The sequence below is a fragment of the Nomascus leucogenys genome, chromosome 21, assembly GCF_006542625.1.
Source record: "Nomascus leucogenys isolate Asia chromosome 21, Asia_NLE_v1, whole genome shotgun sequence".
NCBI classification, from domain to species: Eukaryota; Metazoa; Chordata; class Mammalia; order Primates; family Hylobatidae; genus Nomascus; species Nomascus leucogenys.
In genome coordinates this window covers 40,336,916-40,357,648 of record NC_044401.1, presented here as the reverse complement: position 1 = coordinate 40,357,648, position 20,733 = coordinate 40,336,916, and the positions used below count along the sequence as shown (strand labels likewise).

Sequence of the window (20,733 nt, the reverse complement as noted above, 5' to 3'; positions counted from 1 at the left end):
TGTGGTCAGACATAAGGTATTAACATGAAAAAATCAGTGACCTTGTTTTGACATGTTTTAAAATTAAGTTTGCTTGGTATTCAATAGTTCAAGATTTTCATGTATATTTATTTTAATTGTATGGAGCTCTAATTGTCCAAACTCTATGGAGCATTAATAGGTATTGAGTGTGATCACTTATCAATGTATTGGATGGTTCTATTACCAACTTACTTTCTAATCCTTCTAGCTTTTCATTTTTTTGGAGATGATTTTGAGTCAAAAGGGGAGACTCAAGTTACTTCCTTATAATTTTTAAAATTTGTGTCTGAAAGGGGCTTGGCTTTGTGTTTGGCTTATTGTAACAGTTGCCACTGCAAATGCAACGCATTTGAAATATGTTTTTGGCCTGTACAATTTCTTTAGTGTTCATATTTATGTTTCTGATTCTCAGATTTTCTGGAAATAAAGTTGGTTAAGAAAAGTGGAAAATAGTTCTTACCAAAAATTTCTTCCATTTAAATAAATGTTAGGCAAACCTACAGTTATTAACATAATGTTTTCTGTGGGTAATTATGAAAATTGCAAAGCAGAAGGTGAGTTTAGTATAATTAACAGAAAACAACTGGAATAATGAATAACACAGTTTAGAGATAATTGTTAGAAAGGGTGCTATGGAAATTCTCAGAATAATACTTTAAAATATGTGACCAAGCTCCAGTGTCTCAGGAATTTCCCATGTCACATTGTTGGACAGCACATCCTAATACCCAGGTATAAAACCCATGGTGATGTGTCATGTGTGTGCAGGCGACTTTCATCTCATGTATTCTTTGCCTTTGTTTTGCTTTGTTTTGTTTTTGTGTCCATTAAATTAAAATTTTCACCATGAGCCAATGTCAGACTTCCAAAAATTGTATACCACATGTGCTCCTGTGGTTACGCAGTTGCTAAGCAACTGGACTCTGCTTGAGGGTAGCAGGGAAGAGAGAAGGTTCATTGTGAAGTCCTGCACCCCTGCTGAGTTCATTTGAACAGCAGCAGGGATCCTGTATCTTGATTCTTCTTGAAATTATAAATCAAGTGCCTCCACGTGTCTCCATATAAAACAATGAGGCTTAGAACAAGTACCATGACCAAAAAACCCTTAAGGATCCTGATGGTGTCCCCTTGAGGAAGGGACAGCTTAGTTTTGTGACGTATCTGATGTAACGTTTGCCATTCAGATTAATTATATGTTGTGATTTTGTGACTGTTAGCATGTTAAGGAAAGCATACACAAACTTTGCCTGAAAATATAAGTATTTTAATGGAACTGGTCTCACATATTGTTTTTCAATTTATTTTATACCCAGCATAAAGTCATGAAAACTTTTCATATTAGACAGGTCAATAGTTTTAATATTGCAATGACTTAACAGTTTTTCAATGTATAAGTTTGCTGCAATTTATCCTAAAATCTCGCATTTTCCAATATTGTCAGTTTTGCTGCAGTTATCCTATGGACTTCTTATTTTTGTCGCAGTTATCAATTATCGAAGCCACTGTTCTGCATTGTTGTATTTTGCAGAATGTCTGCAAGTAATGGTTGTTTTGGTTCTTCTTCAGGGCTCATACTTCCTTTTTCTTACTGATTTTTAATGCCAGCATGCCTGTCTTGTTCCAGACTTCAACGGGCATGACTTTTGTATTTTACTTTTTTTTTTTTTTTTTTTTGAGACGGAGTCTCGCTCTGTCGCCCAGGCTGGAGTGCAGTGGCGCGATCTCAGCTCACTGCAAGCTCCGCCTCCTGGGTTCACACCATTCTCCTGCCTCAGCCTCCCGAGTAGATGGGACTACAGGTGCCCGCCACCACGCCTGGCTAATTTTTGTGTATTTAGTAGAGACGGGGTTTCATCGTGTTAGCCAGGATGGTCTCGATCTCCTGACCTTTTGATCTGCCCACCTCGGCCTCCCAAAGTGCTGGGATTACAGGCGTGAGCCACTGCGCCCGACCTGTATTTTACTTTTAAGAGAATTTTGGCATTTAATTTCTGACAAAATATCTTCATCACATTTAAAAACTCTTTTCGATTCCTTCTTTATTGAGATGTTTTTTAATTCAATAGCTATATCTACGGATTTGATCATATTTATCTTTATTTCTCTTCCTATTATATAAGTAACCTCCTTTATCTCATTGAAAATTTATTTGACTTCAAGTTATAGAAATCTGCCTAACAATGGCTTAGGGAGAAGAGGTTCATTTTTCTCATCCTTACCATTTCTATGATGAAAGGAGCTTACACACACAAACTCACACATACATGTACACAGTCACACACAGTCCATGTTTTACCCGCCAGTCTGTTTCAATTTGCTAAATGAAAAGTTTTGACACTTCCTAGAGTTTCCTTTTCACCCTGTGCGTCTGACTGATCACCCAGTTTTGATCTCTCGTCTGTCCCCTTTTCCACATCCTATGAACCATTGTGTCAGTTTAAGCTGAAATAATTTCTTACAAGAAGCTTTGACCTAATTCACGACCTTATGTTTCTCTCCTAATTTATCTTCCACAGACGTACCGACACGACTTTTCTCATATGCTTATTCGACACGTTGCTTACTTGCTTTAAGTCCTTCAATAGCTCTCCATCAACCTCGGGGCAGAGCTCACAGTCCTTGAGTGGTGAACGGGGACCTCGTGGTATTATCACTCACTCTCTGGCTAGCTTTGTCTCTCACCACTTTCCCAAGTGAAACTAAGCTGTTCACTGTTCACCAGCTTGACCACTTTGTGAAGGCCTCCAGGAGTGGGTGCATTAATATGTGCTGAATGAGTGAGTGGATGAGAGAAAGACTTCTCTAGCTTGTTCATCCCAGTGTCAGGATGTAGTATGCTACCCACTAAAATCAAAGGGAACAGGAAAGGTCTCCTCTTGATGAATCATTTTTCAATCTTGAGTAATATCAATAGTGTCTGAAACCTCTTTAACACTGGGTTAATGAAGTTTTTGGATGAACTGGATGAATAGCTGCACCTGATAGCACAGAAAAAGTCGATCCCGCTTCCTATGCTAATGATTTATTTTTTACTATTAACATTTGGGACCCTCATAAGGATATATTAATCCTATTGCCTATTTAACTACCCGAAATGATAGCTCAATACCAGCTATGCCAGCCCCAGAAGAGCTGTTTTGGGCACATAGTGTCCAGAGATGAAAAAAGTAACACTAAATTATTTTATCCGACATGCAGATTTGTTCTGTTGTCTACGGGGTACAATTTGCTGCTAATTTATTCAGGGCGTCTCAAATCTTTAGATGCAACCATGTTTTTCTTTAGTTTTATGGATTGTCAATTCTGCATTTACAAAAGTTTTCATGATAAAATTCCATTTCCCTTGTTTTATTGCTTAGAATTTTTGAGTCCCAGAGTACAGACACTCAAGCATATGCAGAAAATTTTGATCCCTCCTGTCAGATTCTCTGGAGAGATAACAATAGTCTTCCTTCTAAATGCCAATGATAGTTGGTTTTATTGCAATAAAATATTTATATCTTGCAACTCACACATTTGTTTTATAAATATGGATCTTGATTTAGTCAATAAAATCAAATACTCTTATTTTATACCCTTAACATCTATTATTTGAAGTAATTTATTTTCTTTGAAGGTTTCCTGCCAAATACATTTTGGTTTTTGTGCCACTGTATACAGAATTTTAAATTAGAAGGTTTGAAACTCAAGTTCTAGGTGGCTAAATATGTCCAGATGGCCAGATAAATTGTGTCAGCTTCCTGTGGATCTCATCTTTCTTTTCCTTGGCTTAGTTCTCTTTCTACCTCAGTAAGTAGCAATATTGAATTTGTTTGTGATTTGAAGATTTGGGCTAATAAAATTTAAATGATAATTTTTCCAGTTTCAGACCATTATCCAAAAGGGAAGAAACTGGACAAGGAATGCCAATGTTTGGCGATACATAAAACTACTTTTTGTTTTGTATCCTCAGAGGCCAAGAATCTTATGGATAGGAAAAGATTTTTATGGATACAGACTTATTTTTCTCTAGCTTTATGTAGAAGAGTGCTAGAATACAATTTAACAGTGCCAAATACAGATTAATAAAAGAAGAAAGGATGAAAACAGTAAAACAGAATACTGAAGGAATAAAAAACATAAAATTAAGTAAAAAAAAAAAAAAATGGGTAAATATCTCAAACACTTAAGAGAAGACCATTGGAGAAAACCTCAAAAAATTGATAAATAAGTAGTTTGCAACAATTAATAATGACAGTCTTTGTATTTAAGAAAAAAAATCAGGTAGACAGCTTTCCATACGTGAAGTTAAAATAGTCATGGGAATATTGAGTCCTTATCAAATCATAGCATAAGTGGGAAAATTTAGGTAATATATATGTGTGAAAGTATACATTTTTTGGTTTTCTCTAGCATTCTTGAGGAATATTAATGTTTGTTTTTTTAAATGTTTTTATCCCTTTCAACTTTTAGTTTTCCCACGTTGAACCCTGATAATAGATTATTGGGATCATTTTTAATCTCTTTCCTGTAGAATTCAGTGTTCTGATTTTTTGTGATAGGATCCACCTGATTTAGCTCAGGGATTCACTGAAAAATCAATTTAATATTTTTTTCCAAAGGTTGTATGGTCTTATGTGCAAACTGTAGCTATTCCTTTGTTCCAAAATATTTTATTTTGTTGAATGATGTTGGATTCCCAAGGCCTTATTAAAACACAGCTGAGGTACAGAGTTAGGTACCTGTGTACCAAAAGTAAATTAGGTTTCCTTTGCTTTTTCCATAATGTACTTAAAGCATGCATAATAGTTTATCTCATTTTACATTTGTTTCATTTTTGTTTTTTCAAGAACGACCCACATTTCTCAGGAGGCCAATTAACCAGGTGGTACTGGAGGAAGAAGCTGTAGAATTTCGTTGTCAAGTCCAAGGAGACCCTCAACCAACTGTGAGGTGGAAAAAGGATGATGCAGACTTGCCAAGAGGAAGGTAAGACCAACATACGGATGGAAGATTGTCAGATAAGCAATGAATAATTAGAAAAGGAAAGGACAGCTACAGTGCCACCACCAAACACTCCTATGTCTTGGGTATTTTCCCTCATGTGATTTTTACATATGCAAGCCACATATTTACTGTTTGTATATGAAAGTCCTCCAGGCTTTCAATGTCACTCTTTCAATGAACATCTACATTAATGCTTGATTCTTCATTCCACCTCTTATCCCCAGATACCAAGGATTCCTGGGTGCCTTCTTTCCCCTGGACTCTTTGAGGTATACCATTCTGTTCCTGCAGAATGCCCCCTGCAGGCCTCCATCAATGACTGCCCGTTCCCATGCTTCACCCCCTCTGGATACTCTTTGTCACCTCTGTGGCCCAAAGCGTAACTAACAAAAGACTATTGCACGTGGCTGACTGTAAGTCCTGGAGTAAAGGAAAGGTCAGCACAACGCTGAAATGGGAGCAAGTAGTTGGCATCATTTTTCACACGGGGGATTTCCAACATAGGGACCTCCCATCACTTTCTTTTTTCCATCTCTTCGTGGAGACCTTCTCTTCCATCTCCTCCTTATTGTTCTTATCACAAAACCCCCAAACCCAATCTCTCAAACTCTCACCTGTATTCAAAAATGCTTTTCATCATATATAAAAATAATTATAACTTGTTGTTATAGAAATTTCCCTAAGGCCTTGCCATTTAGAATCAAATAAGTAATTCAAGTGTTTTTTGTTGTTGTTGTTTTAACACAAGTAATTTTATCTTTAAGGTTTGTTATGCCTTCCTGCTAGTTCTACCTGCTGATATTATAACCATCATGCATTCTCCAATTACTGCCTGCATAGAATTGTACAGGCTGTGTTTTTCTAATTTTTCTTTTTTTTAAAAAAATTTTTTTTGGCTGGGCATGGTGGCTGACGCCTGTAATCTCAGCACTTTAGGAGGCCAAGGCAGGTGGATCATTTCAGGTCAGGAGTTCAAGACCAGCCTGACCAACATGGTGAAACCCCGTCCCTACTAAAAGTACAAAAAATTAGCTGGGTGTGGTGGTGCACACCTGTAATCCCAGCTACTCGGGAGGCTGAGTCTGGAGAATCGCTTGAACCCGGGAGGCGGTGGTTGCAGTGAGCCAAGATCGTGCCACTGTACGATCGTGCCTGGGCGACAGAGTGAGACTGTCTCAAAAAGAAAAAACAAACAAACAAAAAAACAAAACAACTTTGTTTCTTTCAACTGACTGATATTAACCATGCTTCCACAGAAGCCGTATACCTTTTATGTGCTTTCACTGCTGTCAGTAATTTCCTAAATGTAAACATTCATTTCAAAATCTCAATTTTATAAATCCCTAGATATGATTGGATACTTTACTTCAAAAGACATGTCACTCATGGATTGAATATACTGGATTCAAATGCATCAACCATTTGTAATAGTTACTGAGAGGTTCTTTGCAATCTACGGGAATTAAACAAGTGAAAACATTAATTCGTTTAGTTTTTCAGCCTATGTAGTAGGGAAAGTCATCACTGTGTTTTTTTGTCATTTTAATGCCAGACATCTGTCTTCAAAGGAATGGTGTTAGTAGAAGAGGTTTGTCAATGTGAGGCTTTTCATGTGGTCTCACTGGAGAAGCAGGTTAGAAAACAAGCAGAGTTTACACTATTGAATTGTTACCATCCATCCTCTATATATAGTCAGCAACTGTCTTCAAATTTGACAGCACGTAGAGAATAATTTTAAAATGTTAATGTAAGGTGAAGAGATTAATTCTATAGTAAAATTTATCCTAGTGTAAACACAGGTTTATTTTAAATAACTGGGAGTATATGGCCTTGTGCATTGAAACTTTAAAAACCTTTAATTTTAGAATAATTTTGATTTGTAGGAAAGTTACAAAGTTAGTAACAGAGAGTTCCCATTTACACCCAGTTTTCCTTATTGTTAATATCTTACATGACAATAAAACATTTGTCACAACTAATGAGCAAACCTTGATACGTAATAATTAAGTAAAGTGTACACATTATTATAATCTCCCAGGTTTTCATCATTGTCCTCTTTCTACTCCAAGTCCAGTTCAGGTAATTACAGAGTTGGGTATCATAGACTTCTGCATTTGTTCTCATATCTCTCCAGTCTCCTCCGTCCTGTTACAGCTTCCTAGTGTTTTCTAGTTTTGTGACCTTAACAACCTTGAAAGGAGGTGCTGGCCAGGTATGCTATCGAATGTCCCCCAAACTTGGATTAGCCTGATTAGATTGCGTTTATAGGTTTTTAAAAAGAATACCCTAGAAATGACATGCTCTTCTTATCACATTGTATCGGGGACACATTATATCCATATAACAGCACTGGCGACGCTGTTAATTTTCAAACACTGAGCACAAGCTAGTTGAAAAAAGTATTAAAAATAGAGAGTTGTAAGTGTGCATTGCATTTTAACATGTCTGTGTTCCTGAATTCAGATAAAATAAAAATGAATTGAGCCTTCTTTGATTATTTCCAGCTTAATGTAGGTGTTAGGTCATAAACCTGACAACTTAAGCTGCTACACTGTTCTCTAAATCTTGCCAAATTCATTTGCTTCAAAGTACAAATGATACATATAAATCAAACAACAGCATTAAAGCTACACTATCGGAAGGTATGATATCAAGGCCACTAAACAACAAGGTTGAAAGCATGAGAAATCTTATTTTCACTAGCTTCCTTTAAAACATTTTCATAGCTTTGGCCTCTTTATTCTTTTTACCGGCATATTATTTTAGTACTTTGTGTAACCAGTTAAATATTTTAAAACTATTAGGCAAATGGAAGTGCTGTGTAAGCTTTAAATTGTTTTGTTGGAAAGGCTTAAAGCAAGGATAAGTGCAATGTAGAAACTGAGGTCAGTATTTTCATCATGAAAGAAGCATGTACTTTTTCTTGAATTCCCAGTCTTTAAGTGATGTTTCAGAGGAGTTTATTCATTCTTCGATTTGTATGTATTAGCATAAGCCTCACTTGTGCATAAGGAGAGAGAAAGACATCTCTTTCCTTGGTGAGGAATAACAGTAGTAACTTTTAGCCAACCGTAGACTAAATCAACAACATGGATTCTATTACATTATTTAGGTCTCAGACGAGGGGGTGGCCATTGTTCTTGTATAAGCAATTGCTGTGGTGGATGACATTTCTTTGGCTTAACATTGAATGAAATTTGAATAAGGTTTGTGTAGTGGTTCATGCTTAACACATTTATACGAAAGCTTTGTAGGGCAGCTGCATAGCCTGTAATTACTATGTAAGTAATATGTGACTATTTTTCTTTTGGAGACAAGAAAAGCTTTTCAATTCAAGTTTAAATTTATGAAATGCTTTGAGAGCTATTAAAACCTTCAACACAGAAGAAGATATCTGTGCCAACCTTTCAGTAACCAGAGATGAATTAAGGGAGTATTTTTTTCCCCTTGCTTTGAAAATATTTTTTAAGTAGTACTGATATGCCTCTTTCTTTTATTTAGTCTTAAACTCCTGACCTTTCTCAGTAACTACCTTTAATGAAATTACAACAGACTCTTAGTGAGTTGTATTAAAACATTTTCTGAAAAGATGAATGTTTCAGTGAGGTAGGAAGCGTAGCAAGTCTAACAATAACCCTTATACTCAACTAGGGAAAGTTATTTATGTGGACATTTTCCATGCGACCAAAGGACAAAACGGGAAGGAGTCTACATTATACACATTAGTGTCAAACTGTTAATTCCTTGCAGAGACTTCTGAAGATATTACCATTTCACAATTGAGTATTTCAGGAAGCATACTGATTCTGTGCCAAGTACCAATACTGTTTTCTAGAAGGTTTCAATACATACGTGTTAGGGACAAAAATTTCATAACACTAATGTGAAAATGAAGTGAGTAGGTGGAACAAGCAAGTGAAAGGCATTTTATAGTTTGTAATGATTGTGATTTTTAAAGCACATTTTTAAAGCATAATTTAAATAGTAGAAGATGCACTTTTGGGTTTACCTGCATTTAGTGAGTGCCTATTACATTTATAATGCTCATTGCAAGTTTGAAAAAGTAAGTCGTTTTAAACAAGGTAAATTAACTGTTATCAGTTCTTTAGTTTTTGTTTTATATTGGTGAGATTGGGTGACGTGGGAAAGTATTTACATTCCAAATACAGTAAAGAAATTACACTGGAACAGCTCTAGTTATTTTCTTGGGTACTGTCTTTCTTCTGCAGGCAAATATCCAACATTTTGCTTCTTAGTACTCTCTTGATTAAGTGCCTTCAATACATCTTTTCACAAAATGTTTTATGTGATAGAAGTTGCCAGTATTTATAATAAATGAGGTGTGGTTCCATCTTATGCCATACTCCACCATAACATAGATTTACTGTATATTTTTGTTATATAAATATATTTATGTGCTGAAGCTCTGTAAAAAAGTATCACATGAAGAAACATTACCATAACACAAGTAACATGACATAAAGAAACAATATAATACATTTGTAACCAAAGATATAAAAATAAATTGAAATATGACAACACCACAATATTCTGTTCAGTTTAATATTAATGAGAATTTAAAAAAAATCCCTCTCAGAACTTGGATAAGAGTTAGTGTGATTAATCTAACGGTGAATTCTTATCTGTGCATGTCAGCAGACTTTGTATTTCATTTCATTATTAGCAGTCTTTAAAGAACTGTAAACAGGAGATTTAATATCTCTCATCAATCTTATAATTTCCAGCGTATTACCATTACCTCCTTTATCTTTTTTATTTCATTTTTATTTTCTAAAGTAACTCTAAGGTGACACTAAATTCCTCAGTAAGAACTTCTCTCTTCCACAGTAGAGAAAGGAATGTTCATAATAGCTTGTCAGAAGAAAAAGGAAATAAAATATGCCATTTACATTTTTATGTATGCCTGCAAATTCTAAATGCAGTTGATGGCTTGCACATAGTGGATATAATTAATGAATATTTCATAAAATAGAAAAGGGAGTAGAGAATAAGAGTTTCAAGATACATAGAGCAAAACTCTATCAATTTTCCTTAACCCACTGACAAAATTTCCTTTTCTAAAGTGCAAGTCTATTTTAAGGGAGAATTTTCAGAGTTTTTAGTTCCATGAAATGTGAGATTTGCATAAACACATGATTCTTTAAGAAAAGAAACTGAATGGAACTACTTACAATTCCTTTTTTTTTTTGGATGGCATTTTTATACAAAGTGGCTCTTTCTTCTTAGCCCTGCAAAATGTGTTTAGCTTAATTGTTTGGAAGCCCTATTGTTTAGAGCATGTGCTTCTGGGACACAGAGATGCTGAACAGGTGTTCAGCTACCCTGTGGAGGCAATCGGCCTTCTTCACATGTAGTGTATGCATCAAGGACATGCGATAATTTGAGCTCCTGATAAATAACCACACTGATTAGGTTGGCTGGTAAAGACTGGGCAAGTGAAACGGTCTTAGCAAAAGAAGGAAAATCTAAGAATAGGAGAAAAGCAGTGTGTACAAAATATTGTAAATGACATCTAAAAAATGGACTGGTTCCTAAAAGTCAGAAATTTAAAGAAAAAGTGTAAATGAAAAATCTTTATTTTTTATGCTATACAGATGTCTTATCCATGTCTGTCTAAAAACAATTAGAAACTTCATGAGCAATGACTGTGGGACCTTTTATAATACAAATTACAATAACATACAAGTATTTAGGCCATTGCCAAGGGGTTTTAGACTTTAGGCCTTGTTCTGCTACTGTTTGATCATTTAGTTTATTTACACTCTGATTTTCCGGAAATGATATTTGACAAATTTCTCTACTGCAAACTAGGAATGTGATCTTGAAGAAGCTATTTCAACTCTATGTTTTACATCCTGAAAATATGGACCAGCAATGTGGTAGGACTGGTGATTAACCTATATTTTTACTCATTTTATAGGGTGAAGAATTAAGCCATCCATTCTAACTCAAAGGGCTACTAAAATGATATAACCATTTCAAAGCACTGTAAACATTGTACAATGGGTGCACATACATGGTGCCTCAGTTTTACAAATCCACCTGATTGGTGGCATTTATTAATTATACAGTTAACTACAGGGAAAAAAAATTAATGCTAAAAAATAAATAAAAAATATATAATTTGTATATAATGACACATTTTCCTGTCTTTGGCCATATGATTTCCACAGAAACATATACAATATTATTTTTTGGTAGATATCACTTATGCTTTTTTTTTTTTTTTTTTTTTGATGGAGTCTCACTCTGTCACCCATTCTGGGGTGTAGTGGCACGATCCTGGCTCACTGCAACCTCCGCCTCCTGGGTTCAAGTGATTCTCCTGCCTCAGCCTGCCGAGTAGCTGGGACTATAGGCGCCCACCACCACGCCCGGCTAATTTTTGTATTTTTAGTAGAGACGGGGTTTTGCCATGTTGGCCAAGCTGGTCTGGAACTTCTGACCTCATGATCCACCCGCCTCGGCCTCCCAAAGTGCTGGGATTACAGGTGTGAGCCACCGTGTCTGGCCTGCTTTTAAATTATATAGATTCGTTTATAAACGTTTCTAGTGACTTTGCCAAGTCTGAAAGTTGCCTGCATTTTCTACCTTTAGTAAGCTATACATTCTCCTGGTATTGTGTGCCAGCTCCAGTGCAATCAGTCACCTGGGTTGAGACCTTCACATTTCACACATACTGTTTTGTTTGTCTGTGAGTAATAAGCATAAAACCGTTATTATAAAAAGATGTGTAATGTTAAAAGCAAGTATTTAGGGAGGACTTACCATGTGCCTTGCAATGCAATAAATGCTTTTTACATATGTTAATTCCATTATTTTAAAGAATAGTGTTACAGCATAATATTACTCCTACTTGAGGGTTACAGAAACAGAAGCTTAAACAAGTTAGGTTTTTAAGACCATACACTAATAAGCAGTAGGGTCAGAACTGGACTTAGAATCTGTCTAGCATGAAATATCTATTTTAAATGAGAGGGCATGATAATTATATGATTATTAATTATTTAAGGATTTGAGCCACCTATGAATTTTATATTTTAGATAGAAACTTAGATAATTGGTTAGAAATACTATATTATGAATAACTAAATAAACATACTATACAGCAATAGAGTTAAGGTAATTTTTAGACCGACTTCGTAAGCAACACATAAAATGTCTTGACATTATAAAAATTTAAACTTAGAACAGTTCAAGTTTACCTTCTTGGAAACTGAAGATGAAGATTTTGTTTTTACAAACAGGACTAATTGACAACTTTCAGAGGGATGACAGAATGGTAGTTTTCATGTGTTTTCATCAAATAGGTGCTAATAGTTGTTGTTAACACAAAACTAATTGCCACCTAGGGTGGGGAGTGCAAGGTGCCTAGTGCTGTGACCACATTGGCCCATCTGTTAAGAATCTCAGCTTAGGGACAATGCTGGAACTGGCATTGGGAATCCAATTTGGGTTCTGGCCAGTGGTCAACTAACAAGCTGGAACACACTTGGAATATGAAATGCCTTGAAGTCAGAGATGCTCTGCTGTCTGTTAACTGACAGCTCTTGTGTGTGGGCAGAGCCAAGACCAGGTGCCAGTATGCAGAGCAAAAGGATCTGTCTGCGTGCCACCTGTCATTGCCATGTGTATAATGTCCAAAACAGGAGCCACAGTAGGTGTGCTTCTTCCATCAACGTATGGTTGTTGGAGCATTCAGTTAGGCTGAGGTATCGACTAGGGCAACACTCTACCTTAAACCAAACTATAGGACAAGCCAGAGGCTTACCAGAAGATAGCTCTCATATCCCGCTGTATCACACAGGTGGATGGAGATTTACCACTGGAGACACTCTCCCCTGTACCTAGGGTCCTGCATTAACTCTAAGCAAAAGGTAAAAAAAAAAAAAGTTGTTTAATTAATTATATTAACACAAATACTTGTGTGCATAAGACAATTTGTGGTTAGAATCATGCAAATAAGTTTTAATCACCCCAGGGGTTATTCTAAAAATATATTTCTGGTCTTTTTATTATTCTTAATAGTTGAATTGCAACCTGAGGCTGAAAGGTATAATAGAATTTAAGAGATCGGTGTTCTTATCCCAGCTCTGCCATAATTCGTCATGTTATTTTAAGCAATTCCTGTAACATGTCTGAGTACCAGAGTCCATATCTGCAAACTGTGTTGGATTGAATGGTGTCGGTGCTGTCTTCAAATTCTGAAATTGTATGCTTCTATGTCAATCTCTCAAAACAATTAGAGAAGCACGGTAATATTTTTTTTCAATAGAAGAAAAAAAAGAAACCAGAAAATCAAAATAGATGGACATAAAGAAGAAAATTAATATTACCTCTGTATCTATTATCCAGTGACAACCACATTTTATGTATAGAAGGCATCTCGTAAACTTATTTATATTTTAGACATATTTTTCATTCAAAATTGTTCTTGACCCTGAATGCTTACTTAGGCTTTTATTTTTAAAAAGCCAGTACTGATTCAAAATAGCTGTTTCTGACTGCATTTTCCTTTCCCATAAATACAAGATTAATAAATGATATTTACATAGTGCTTACTCTATACCAGAAACACTCTAAGCATTTTACAGTAGTGCTCTTTTATCTTTAGAAAATGCTGTGATGTAAACATTATTATACCTATAATAGAAACATGAAAACTGATATGCAGAGAGGGTAGATACGCCAGCTTCACTCTCTGAGTAAGCAACCCGGAATGTCTGGCTTCAGAGTCCACACTTTTGGCTGCTGCATCGTGGTGCTGAGTGGGAAGAACTTCTCTTCATTTTTTACTTGGGATTGAAGATAAGGAAAAGACAGACTAGCATATGCTTGCCTAGAAGTAGAATTTGTATCATAGAGTCACAGAATACATCTACATAGAAAGCACATACTAAGGTTTTGAAAATTTTTATTATAAGGGTACGTATTTCCCATAATATATGTTTATTATGTCAAATAAATAGGTTTGTGTCCTTTAAAATCATCATTTTATACTGCTCATTGACACAAAATTTAAAACAAATCTATTTTTTCTCATGGACTATTTTAACTTATATTCTTCTCAACACTATATTGGGTAAGAAAAAATAATTTCATTGGAAACGTGTAAGTTAAAGAAGTGCTTGCTGAAAGAGTCAGATAGTATCAGTAGAGTATGATTGGCCCTCTCCATCCATGGATGCCACATCTGTGGATTTAACCAATTCTGAAAAAAAAATTAAAAAACAACAATAAAAATAATATAAATAAAAATACAGTATTACAATGATTTACGTAGCATTTAGATTAGATATGACAATCTACAATGATTTAAAGTTGCGGGAGGATGTACATAGGTTATATGCAAATACTACATTTTTTTTTTTTTTTTTTTTGAGACGGAGTCTCGCTCTGTCACCCAGGCTGGAGTGCAGTGGCGCAATCTCGGCTCACTGCAAGCTCCGCCTCCCGGGTTCACGCCATTCTCCTGCCTCAGCTTCTCCAAGTAGCTGGGACTACAGGCGCCGCCACCACGCCCGGCTAATTTTTTGTGTTTTTAGTAGAGATGGGGTTTCACTGTGGTCTCGATCTCCTGACCTCGTGATCCGCCCGCCTGGGCCCCCCAAAGTGCTGGGATTACAAGCGTGAGCCACCGCGCCCGGCCACTACATTATTTTATATAAAGGATTTGAATGTCCCCAGATTTTGGTATTTTCAGGGTTGTGGGGATGGCAGTCCTGGAACTAACCCCCAGTGGATACTGAGGGAGGACTATATATACATCTAGAATGATGAACTCTCCTAGCGTATTGATAGTTTAATTCATCTTTCACATTCACTGTCTAACAAAGTTCTCAGACCAAATTTAAGTGTACTAAAATATGGTGATATTAAAATTCTGGTGATATTAAAATAATAACAATTCTGTATTTTAAAATAATTTAAATAATGGAACTGGATTGTTTGTAACTCGAAGGATAAATTATTGAGGGGATGGATAGATACCCCGTTCTCTATGATGTGCTTATTTCACACTGCATGCCTGTATCAAAACTTCTCACGTACCCTACTATGTACCCACAAAAAATTTTAAATATAAATTTTTTAAAAATATATATAAATGGCCGGGCTCGGTGGCTCACACCTGTAATCCCAGCACTTTGGGAAGTCGAGGCAGGCGGATCACGAGGTCAGGAGATCGAGATCATCCTGGCTAACACGGTGAAACCCCGTCTCTACTAAAAATACAAAAAATTAGCCGGGCGTGGTGGCGGGTGCCTGTAGTCCCAGCTACTGGGGAGGCTGAGGCAGGAGAATGGCGTGAACCCGGGAGGCGGAGCTTGCAGTGACCCGAGATCGCGCCACTGCACTCCAGCCTGGGTGACAGAGCGAGACTCCGTCTCTAAATAAATAAATAAATAAATAAATAAATAAATAAATAAAATAATAATAAAGCTATTTGGAGGAAATAAAAAGTTTCTTCAAAAATAAATAGGTACTAACAGTATGATTTTTGCTAATTTCCTGATAATGATTGAATATCAATGGTTTCATGGATGGTTATGAGTTAACAGGTAGGACTGAGTTCTAGGCTATATATTTTCTACCCAGTGAATTTTTTTTTCATTTTTTTTAAAAACTATGTACTGGTCCCTCAGGAAAAGTTGTTATTTGATAGAATTAATTGGTATGAATTAGAAGGGGTAAAAACAATTAATTTCTGAGATCCAGTATTACAATTACATGAACAAGGAATATATCTTTGTTAGTATATGAAGGAGATATAATTGCCAAATATAAGGGATGTGAGGACAAATGGTTTCAAAGTATTTCAGGGTATACCCTGATCCACTTCAGTGAAGTCATTTTTTGGGGGATTTCTGTTTTAGTTGTTACATAGTGTAACTCACTGGTGCTTCATTTTAAAAAGCCATATTTGGAGGTGGGAGGTTAGCCCTAGGGCTCAGTGAGGCCTTGCCGAGAAATTAGAAGTCCCTCTGAGAAGTGATTCATTTTATAGATCTATGAGATAACATCATAATAAGATCTCAATATAAAAATTCTGCCAGTTATTCTTATGAGCATGATGTTAAAATTACAAAAGGTATTGTAATACCATTCAACTCATTCATCAGTATAGACATTTGAAACCTTTATAAAGCCAATCTGGTTGGGTATGCTATATCATTGCAATTCTTTAAATAAATGGCAGTTGTTATAAAAATATGTCCTATTTCTGACACGCGGTACTCACCAGTTAAGACATGCAGTGCAGTGCTTCTCAAAAAAAAAAAAAAAAGTTCAATTAAAGCCATAAACATTCCAACCCACTAACTCACATTTTCTAACAGTTTGTCCAAATATTTACCACCACAAATAACAGAAACAAAAAAGTAAAAGAGACCTGTTATCTTTATTTGAGAGATTATTTAAAAGTGAGAAAGAAAATGCTTTTGTCTTCATTATGAACATAATTTATAGTAAGACATATATATAGTTGATTTTCTCAAACGTAAACCCCAAATTGCCAGACTAATCAAATATTATATATTAAGAATTATTTCAAAAATAATCCCATTCATTGAATATTATGTGTTGATATTTCAAGCAATAAAAAAAGATTGTTCTCAAGGATTTTAGTAAGGAGTGTGAGATATGCATAGCATTATTAAATAAGGTGAACTATATAAAAACTATGATATTTGAGGCTCTTTATGGCTTCAGAAAATAAAAGATAGTCTATTCCTATATGAAACTAGAGATAGGTCTGAAAGGGAAAATTGAATTTTCATAAGCGGAGCTGCAATGGCTATTTCAAAAGGAAGCAGGATGAAAAAGCTTTGGAAAGCGTGGGCCAACAATTAGTGATTCGGTTTGCCTGGAACATAGAGGAGTGGCACTTAAGACCACAAAGGTTAGTTGAGGTTCAATTATGAAAGCCTTTAATTTCAAGTGAAGCATTTATATGGAATACACCATAAAATGGGGATTAGTTGAAGCACGTTGAATAGAAATGTATCTTTGTGTCTACCTTTAGAAAATTGATTCTTTTATGTAGAGTAGCTTGGAACAGAGAAAGTTTGGTGGGCACACCTGGTAGGAAGCTGTGTGAAATATAGTTTAGGGAATACATTGAGTGTATTGTGTGAGTTACACAAATATGGACATTAATACAAGTGGTAATACAAGAAAACCTTTTTTTTTTTCAATTGGCAAATAATTGTATGTCAGAGTTATTAGAAAAAGAGAGATTAAAAAGTAATGCTGAGGTTTGTAACTTGGGTGCCTGGTCAAAAGGTGTTATATTCAATAAATAGAGAAGTCAAAATGTATTATTCAGTGTCATCATTTTTAATCATGTGATAGTATTTTCTGTCACTGAATCCAAGGTAGAATTGATTGTGAGATTTAACAGTACTTTTTCTCTGAGTTAAGGAGAGGAAAAATGACCAAATCAACTACGATATGCCATCTATGATAAGATGATTCCTAATTTTGGAGGTGTTAAAATATAAAAATGTGCATCGTAAAATATATTAAATATGGGAGTAATAGCTAATATTTAAAGTGCTTTCCTTAGAAATAACTCATTTAATCTTCTCATTTTTCTTATGAAACAGGAACTCTTATCATCGTTATTTGATAAATGAAGAATCTGAGGGGCGAATTTAAATGATAGAGATTTGAATCCAAATCCAAGGCCCACTTTCTTGACTACTATATAGAGTAATTCATTTCTGGTAAAACATATTTAAAAATAATAGCATAAACTAAGGGCTCACTGGCTTTCTGCTTAGTGGCTACACAATATTTTTAATTAATGCTTCCAACAGCCTTAAAGTATGAATCCCTTCTTTAAACAGAGGAGAAAACTGAAGGTTACAGACAGTGAAACACATGCTCAAGGTCACAGGAAACATAGTAACAAAACTGGATTCAAACCTCAGGTCTCTCTAATATTAAAAGCTTGTGCTCATGGCTTATGTTGGACCCGGGACCCCCTTCATTCCATGTGTTAGTCAATGGCTGGTGACATTGTGTTTGTATATTTCTGTATAGCTTTCTAACTTGAACAAACTCATACAGAGTCCGAAGTTCAGTAAACAGAAAATAAAGTGATTCTTCTACTCAAAATATACTGCATGGTGTCCCCAGTGTCTCCATTGTGCACACTTGGAACAACTTTCTAAGAGAAAATAGTGCTCAGATCATCATTATTATAATTATTTGTTTATCCCCCCTACTCCCTTTGCCTTATTTATCTTCAATCCTAACAATCCTAAATATCCAGTCCTGTGACTGTCACATGGTGCTCACGAGTTAGGCCTTTAGTGCAGTGATTCTCAACTAGGGGCAAATTTGCTTCCCCCATTTCCTGATAGACATTGGGCAGTGTCTGGAGACATTTTTGATTGCCACATTTGGGAGACTGGGTGCTGCTGGCATCTAGTGGGTAGACACCAAGAATGTGGCTAAACATCTTGCTATGCACAGGACAACTCCCACAGTAAAGAATAAATAATCTGACCCAAAATGCCGATGGTGTTGAGGTTAAGAAATGCTGACTTCATGGAAAAAACTATCTGGGCATTGCTCAGTTAGTTATTTTATGTAATTTTTATTTTTGTTTTTAATGTTAGGGCAAAAATAATAGAATATAATTCACTGAAATACACTTCAAAGATAATAATCTTTTTTTGTTGCCTGAGATATAATGGTTATACAAAATGAGATAAATGAATAATATCATAATTTGGTTTGATGGAGGCATGTCATCATTTAACACAAGAAGAGGGCCTGTTGGTTTTCTAATGATTTGAGATGAATGTATATTTTTGTACCTTTTCTAGAATATATAAGGCAGATAATTTTTCTTTATATTCCTTGCACATCAAATAGTTGCTGAATTGACGAAACTAGTGAAGAATATCCTAATTAGAGAAGTGTCCGAACCTCATTTTCAAATAGACCTACAAACCCACAAGTTATGTGAAACATTTAATGATCAGAAGTGTTCCTATGAGGTTGTATGGAATTCATGAATTATTCCATAAACACTTTTCAAGAGGAAGTTTCTCTTGGCAAAAGAAAAAAGAAGAGAGGCTTTTGAATCTTCCACAGCATCCCGGACTGAACATCCCTCTGATAATGTAGTCACTTCCCCAGCTAGTTCTCAGTTTGAACACTGATGAAGGAGACTTCTTAGCATTTTTCCAACAAAGACAGCAAGGCTGCCAAATAGATGGCACATTCGGAAATGCATTTTACCGATGTTACCGTGAATGGGCTGTCTCTTATCAAAGCATTTCTTCTTGCACACAGAAGACTGCAAGAATGGGCTCTGCCTATCTAAAAACTTCCAGTCTGAGCTGTGAGCTCTGTGGACTCTTGTGGGTGTGATCCCTAAAGTCCTGTCCTAAAATGACTTAAAGTTGAGGTTAATTTCTACCCAAACACAACTATGAGATAGATCTACTTTTCCAAATCTGATAATGCAATTTCTAGTCCTGTTGTAAAACCAGTTTTGAAAGTGTTTAATCCAGTAAAACAATTATTTCTAAATGAAAGGATAACTTAACTTACTTCCACAACTTTATTTGTTCCAATAGGAACAAATGTTCTTCTTAGTTGTTCTTCTTAGTTGTAATATATTTGTGTTTTTAACAGTAAATTTCCAAGTTCTACTTAGTCAAGAACTTATTGAAAATAATACCTGCAATATTTTTAAAGTATTTAAAAGTAACAAATTCAGGAAATTGCACCAGATTTTATTTAAATTATCTTTGAAAAGTTAGTGGAAAAATTGTCAAGAGTGTTGCATATTAAGGACAATAATGAAAATAATGAAATACTCCTTTCTGATCATGATAAACCAAAGAAACCCTTTCTCTATAATCTAATCTCTATAGTGCTTTGGATTTGATCTTATATGAATGTAGAAAGAAGAAGTACATGATTTCACAAAGCACATATGTATCTTGTTCTCAGAACTGCAGGGAGCTTCAATAATTGTTCTGATTTTCACTAAATTGAAAGTTCCAGCCACCTCTATATGTCTTTCTCAAAATGTTGCAAAGATACCTTTATATTTGAATCTCTAATCTTTAAATATGTATTTATATAGTATATATATTTTTAAAATATATAGTAAAATCTTGAAAGTTTTATATATTACAAAAATTTATATAAAACATATTATTATAAAATGTTATAAGCTATCTAGTAAATGCATTATATATAAATGTATATATTGGCCAGGCGCGGTGGCTCACGCTTGTAATCCCAGAACTTTGGGAGGCCGAGGAGGGCAGATCACGAGGTCAGGAGATCGAGACCATGGTGAAACCCTGTCTCTACTGAAAATACAAAAAAATTAGCTGGGCGTGGTGGCGGAAACCTGTAGTCCCAGCTACTCGGGAGGCTGAGGCAGGAGAATGGCGTGAACCCGGGAGGCGGAGCTTGCAGTGAGCCGAGATTGCACCACTGCAGTCCGGCCTGGGTGACAGAGCAAGACTCCGTCTCAAAAAAAAAAAAAAAAAGTATATATTAAAGGTTTAGAGATTTCTATATATATAAGATAGTATAAGATAAATATATACATGTTAAATATATAAATATATTTAAATCTCTAAATGTTTAGGAGTTCTCAATTCAGTGAAAACTAGAATGACTATAGTTGATACTAAAGTTCTCTGCATTTTTGGGAACAATAATGTCATT

The 20,733-nt window shown here is 35.4% G+C and overlaps 1 protein-coding gene across 7 annotated transcripts in view; it reads left to right on the top strand.

Moving 5' to 3' along the window:
• ROBO2 (roundabout guidance receptor 2) overlaps positions 1-20,733 on the top strand; it is a 1,388,177-nt gene that overhangs the window by 1,221,718 nt on the left and 145,726 nt on the right. For all 7 annotated transcript variants that reach the window (XM_030802115.1, XM_030802114.1, XM_030802113.1 and 4 more), the window contains exon 5: positions 4,851-4,989. In XM_030802115.1, the coding sequence (XP_030657975.1) occupies positions 4,851-4,989 (139 nt within the window). The remainder of the gene's footprint in view (positions 1-4,850; positions 4,990-20,733) is intronic.